General features: G+C 41.7%; 1 protein-coding gene across 2 annotated transcripts; it reads right to left on the bottom strand.

Moving 5' to 3' along the window:
• Positions 1-487: 487 nt before the first annotated feature.
• On the bottom strand, positions 488-5,146 carry LOC119502669 (1-acylglycerol-3-phosphate O-acyltransferase ABHD5-like). 2 transcript variants are annotated; one of them, XM_037793738.1, is made up of 7 exons: positions 5,006-5,146; positions 4,184-4,266; positions 3,622-4,018; positions 3,348-3,499; positions 2,582-2,693; positions 939-1,119; positions 488-822 (listed from the first exon to the last, which is right to left on the bottom strand). In XM_037793738.1, exons 1-7 carry the CDS (start codon positions 5,047-5,049, stop codon positions 703-705), a joined length of 1,089 nt encoding a protein of 362 aa, XP_037649666.1. In that variant the 5' UTR covers positions 5,050-5,146; the 3' UTR covers positions 488-702. The 2 variants fall into 2 exon arrangements, with proteins under 2 accessions (XP_037649666.1, XP_037649667.1); XM_037793739.1 differs by lacking the exon at positions 4,184-4,266 and having other exon boundaries at positions 5,006-5,117.
• Between the last annotated feature and the right edge of the window lie 1,147 nt (positions 5,147-6,293).

Genomic DNA, 6,293 nt, shown 5'->3' on the forward strand with positions numbered 1-6,293 from the left:
AACGTGTCTGGAGGGGAACTTTATGTCGACCCCCTTGAAAACAGAAGTCCTATTTTTAGTCCAGCACACATCTCTGACCCTATTCTGTCACTGCAGTTGTGACTTAGCAGAGAGCCGAGAGTCGTGCTGCTCTTAAAGCATCACTGTCCAGGTCTCCTGAGTGCAGGTCACTCAACTCAATATGCATGTGAGGGCTGCAGCTTTGTTTGGGCTTCACTGTTCTGCAAAAGGAGAGGGGAGGTAGTGTGTGTATGCTGCTACTGTGCTGCCACCTGCTGGCTGCTCTCATCCGCAACGTCTCCGGAGAAATGAGGAAGTTTCGTGAAAAAAACACAGCAGCCCTTTGCCCCATACACTTCTCCCTCATATCTCTCTCTGAGTGGGTGAGGGGTCAGAAAGAGAACATGCTGTGTACTTTGCCTAGACCTCAACCCAAAACAAGATATTCCCTTGAGGAGTGATTTTTCACAGAAGAATTGCCAGACAGTTTCTCAGAAAAGACTGCATCTCACATTTATTTACAAAACTTTATAGAGGTTGGATGAGGAAACCCGTGGCATCATCTGACCTTTGACTCCCAAATGATGAGTGAAGTGTTCTCAGTGTTCTCTCTTAAGAGTAAAGTGCACGATAAAGAGACTAATGGGTTAGGGGTTGGTTAAACCCTGTGCCCTCCTGTTTGGCGTCTGAACGAAGGAGCTCTCACTGCTTCGATCCCTCGTCTTGGCTTTTCTTCTCCGTCCTAGCGAGGATCTGAAGGACTGTCTGGTTGAAGTCAGCGGGCTGGTCGGCGAACACGTAATGGCCTGCTCCTCTGATCACCTGACAGACACACAGTTGAACAGAAAGAGTCAGCTGTTTAGAGACAAAGTTGTCGTGGATATTTCTTTCAAACCACATTATTGAAGAGACTTGACATGAAACAATTTAAAAAGAACCTTGATTTGCACATCTGGTCTGGTTTTCTTGAATGCATATCCAGAGTCACTGTCAATGCTGGAGCGTGATCCGTAGATGAAGGAAACGGGAATACCAGCCTGGACTTGGCCGATCCTCTCCAGCATGGGCCTCTTAGCCCAGCCATAGGGAATGGTCATGGTCTTAAAGGCCGTTTCTCCACTGAAACAGATAGAAATATAATGTTGGAGAGAAATAAAGTGTCAGGACATATCGGCTTAAAGGGTAACTTAATAGGTATTTTTCAACCTGGACCCTATTTTCCCATGTTTTTGTGTGTCTAACTCCAGTATTGAGGGAGAACACTGTAACATAAAACGAGTTGTGAGGATAGTGAGCAGCATCAATGTAACGTTACATCCACTAAAAGGGCTTGTTTTCGCCACTGACAGGCTCAGATTGTTATTATAAGTGTCTGACAACATTATGGAAAGGCATACTGCCAATCTTGAGACCTCAAAAATAGAGAGGATTCGAAAACCAAAGCGGGGAGGACAGTGGGTTTGAGTTTCAGAGACTTTATTTCCTGCATTCTGGTGACTTTTAAAGAATTAAAAAAATTAAATAATAAGTACTCTGCAACAGCATTTTTTTGTTAAATAGGCCTACTTTTAATTCTCAGGAAAGAAAACTGAATAATTCGCCCCTCTGGCGTGAACTTGCTGACTAATATTCATCAGTTTTCATTTATTCATTCATTTTTTTGCCCCTGCTTAAGTATTTCTTTCTCTTAGTATATTCTACATTTCTCTCTCCGTCTCTCACTGAATGCCCGTCCAGACACAATGCGTCAAAACAGCACCACTGCGTTCTGAAACCCATTATTTCCAATGGCTTGAGCCGCACCACGACGGCTTTGCTGTAATGCTGTGCACCGCAGTGTCATTCTCTTCTGCCAGGAAAAGATATTTGGTGTAGCTCTAATGCCTTCGGGTGGAAACAGTTTGGCTTATGGCTTATACACGTTGTACAGTGCCAGAGACAGGTTGAGACAACATAAAGGAAAAATAAGGTGTGAATGATTGCCATAAACTGGGAGAAATGCGGTAGAATTGTGACCCCGGGAGGAAGTGGGAAGGACCCTACAGAGAAAAAAAACGCTTTTCTTACCTTTCGTTTGATCCGGTCTGTTTGTTGTTGGGTCCTTGTTCCGCTCAAGGAGAAGTCTCGTTGTGAAATCTGAATATCCGTATACTCTGGCTCAAATAAATACGGGCGACCATTGGATTCAAAGACATCATCCACATTGTCGAAATCATCTAAATATTCAGCCATGACATTGAAAGTTTTTTCGATAACACTAAGCTACGCTTTCTGTACTCCCAATACAACAAACTCCTTGCCAGATTTCAGAACGAGACTTCTCCTTCAGAGTCTTTCTATAATGACAAACACTTATAATAACAATCAAAGCCTGTCATGGCAAAAACAAGCACTTTTAGTGGATGTAAATGACAGGACCAGCTTGCCCCAATGGCACCATATTGTAGCCTGTGATCAGCTGTTGTTTACAGCGCTGTCCCTCAATACTGGAGTAACTTGTTGAGAAACTGTTGTCCCGGTTAGTCAGTTAGACACAAAAACATGGCAAAATAGGGTCCAAGTTGAAAAAATCTAATCCCACCTTGGAGTCTGGGCATTCAGATGGTAGATGTAGTCAGATACTGTGTTGTCGTCAAACACAGAGGAGTATTTCTGCTTGAAATCTGACCTGGTTGTCTGTACCAGCATTGGACCTGAGAGAAGATACAAACACAGATTGAGTTTGCAGAAATTCTTTCAAAATCAGATGATAGAAAGAGACAATGGTTGAAGCGATGACAACGCAGACCGAGGCAGACAAAACCTGAGGAATCCATTGGTACCAACCATGTAGCTTGTCGCGAAGGAGGCTAAATAATCCTCCAAACTTACACTACATTTTGGCGAGGAAAAACTGGCCTTTACAGATATGCCCACTTCATGATAATCACATGCAGTTTGGGGCAAGTCATAGTCAAGTCAGCACACTGACACACTGACAGCTGTTGTTGCCTGTTGGGCTGCAGTTTGCCATGTTATGATTTGAGCATATTTTTTATGCTAAATGCAGTACCTGTGAGGGTTTCTAGACAATATCTATCATTGTTTTGTGTTGTTAATTGATTTCCAATAATAAATATATACATACATTTGCATAGAGCAGCATATTTGTCCACTCCCATGTTGATAAGAGTATTAAATACTTGACAAATCCCTCTTTAAGGTACATTTCGAACACATAAAAAATGTGTATAATTTGCATTTGATTGTGATTAACTACAGACAATCATGCGATCAATCGCGATTAAATATTTGAATGGATTGACAGCCCTACTACGGTATATATGTATATGTGTGGGTGTGCTGACCTAGAGGCCCAGCCAGTCTGAGTCCAGCCAGAGGGTTGAAGGGGCTCATAACTGCCCCCATGGCTCTGATCCACACTGGGATGGAGCTGTGGTTGGGGTTCTCTGGACGTGCTGGGAACCCCCACGGCTCCACTAGTAGCAGGTGTTTTACCCTGCACACACACACACACACACACACACATTTACTCATGATAGAGTGTAACAAAGTACGTAAAAAGATTTCACAGACTTTTGAGATTTTAAATAGCAGGATTAAGTTCCCAGTTGGCATCACCTGTGTGGGTATTTGAGTGTGTAGGCAGCGGACAGGTATCCTCCGAGGTTGTGTCCCAGCAGCACCATTTCCTCCAGTCCCACCTTCTCCCTCCACTCCTCCAGGGCTGACACAAACTGCTCCTCGGCCACCGCCGGGTCGGTGCTGAACTCGGGGCGGCTGCTCCTGCCGAAGCCCAGCAGGTCCAGAGTGTAGACCGGTCCACCGCTGGAGAGAGAGTCCAGGTTTTGGGCCCAAAGGGCAACCCCGCCTCCGAAGCCGTGCAGCAGAACCAGAGGAGACCTGGGCTGGGCAGGGGGCTCGGGGACAGAGCACGGCTGTGTGGAAAAGGCTATGGTCCACAGGTAGTTGCTGTTGGATATCCGGACGTGCTGCCTGGAGAAAGGACGCTTCACACCTGCAGTACAGGGGTAGAATAATGGGACGGGTAGAGAAAAGGAAAAGTAAGGGAAATGGGACAAAAATATTAAAGAAATTGCACCAAACCTCTCAGCATTTCTACAATGCAGCACCAAAACTTGTGACTGAAAGCCACTCATCGGCGGCTCAACAGCACACTTACTGTTGAGCATTTTCGCCTCTGCATCTTTCAGCTGAGAGGGAGACGTGGGGCACCAAGAGGGAAGCCAACTTAATATCCAGGAGCTGTGATTCAGACAGTAGACATGCACAGGCAGGCAGGAACACGTGAAGTACAAGCAAACACAAAAAAAAGGCAAACTGTATATTGAACTTTGACCACATGTCGTTGCTGCTATCAGTGCTGATGGTATGCAATCTATACAGTACTTGACAAAACTTGACATCATGCAAACAGTTAACAGATTGGAGCCCAGATTACTTAGTTTGTATTTTGTGACCTTTGTGCCAAATGTCATTGAGAAATATGCAAATTTAATGTTGACTTGTTTCCCAACATGAATGTAGACTTGGTAAAAGATGACTTAAGAACTCACAGCAATGTTTAGTACCCACTGCTCAATTCGGCACAGATTAAATGCATCAAGTTAACAGTTAACTTAACACAAATTCAATATTTGGAACAGTCAGAGAGGCAGAGATTTCATGAATGAGTTAAATAAAGTTGTTTTGCCTGAAAGAACACTTTGTACCCCAGAAGATACTGATAGATTTTAACTTAGCTTATTAGATGTCATTTGGATATTTGACAGTAACCGAGTAAACATGAAATAACACAGTTTTAACAGAGGTTTGGATGTTTGGGTATGTTTGTAACAGAAAGCTACTCCAGAAACAACATGTAGTTGGGTCATCACACAACAGGACTGCATGCATAGGGTGAAGCAACAGGCAAACTTACATAACCAACCATGGTATGACGACAACAACGAAATAAAAGCGTCATTTAAGGAGGAAAACTCACCTCTGGTCCTCGGTCGGTTGTATCTCCTCAGCCATCCTTCGCATGGTGTTTGTGATGGTGTTGTAGTTGCGACCATGTGAGAAGGTAACTGTCAGTGTAGTATGATGCGTTCATGTACATCCCGTAAATAATTCAATTTAAAATGTGACCATTACCACTAGTAACCAAATACCCTTTTACTAAGTATGTGTCTGTGATTAATTTAGAATGCAAAGTTGTTAACAGAAATATTAATAAAAAAAAAAAAAAATTCTCCTGACAGTTTAGCACCTGGTGAATTATTTGTCAATTTGTAGTGTTGGAGGCAGGGAATTAAATTAGCACCTGCCAAATAACAGGGTAAATGTTGGCTTTCAGGTCACCTGCCACCATGGCGGACAGGTTTTCCTTATATTAAAAAATAATCTTTTTAAAAAGCAATTCTAACGCCTAAATTAAATATATGATAACACTTCATTTTACAGGTCCACAAATTTCATGGTAATTAGGTGATAATTAGCAAGTAACCTATTTGAAATTTCTTTGTAATTACTGCCAAATTACCCCAATATTTACCTCAGAATTTATTGAAAATCACTTTGTTATAAACATTATTTAATAATTATATTCCACTATTTCTCAATAGCTGGTAATTAATTTAACACATTTCCAGGAAAAGAATACAAAGTTAATTGATCTACTTTATTTCCATGGCTGCTGGTAAATAGATAATAATTAGCAAATAACTTCTTTAAAAATGTCTTAATAAACTCCCTGAATCATGACATTAATGACATCAGCTACCAGGTTACATCTGTGTAGACAATAAGTCACAATGGTGAGATTTATGCCTGATCAGAAGTGTCTACTATTAGTTTTGGTTTTCCATCTCCGATGAAGAGCAGCACACAGCCTCTTCTCAAGCCTAAGGGCCCTATTTTAACCATTACATGCTATTTTAGCATATAATTATTAAATTATGTTTATAATAAAGTCATTTTCGATAAATTTTGAGGTAAATATTGGGGTAATTCGGCAGTAATTTCTTAAGAAATTTCAAATAGGTTACTTGCTGATTATCACCTAATTACCGTGAAATTTGCAGACCTGTAAAATGAAGTGTTACCATATAGTCATGCATTAAGATTACACGATATATTCCATAATTCTACAGTCTGGTACCACTGACTCAGTGTTTACAATTCTAAAGCATTCTACATAGACTTCAGAAGTGGCAGACAAAACAATTGTGTGGCTGGTAGAAATGTTCAGTGACCTGCCACAGTGGCACATTTGGAAAAAACTTAAT

This window comes from Sebastes umbrosus, chromosome 15 (genome assembly GCF_015220745.1).
Source record: "Sebastes umbrosus isolate fSebUmb1 chromosome 15, fSebUmb1.pri, whole genome shotgun sequence".
NCBI lineage: Eukaryota > Metazoa > Chordata > Actinopteri > Perciformes > Sebastidae > Sebastes > Sebastes umbrosus.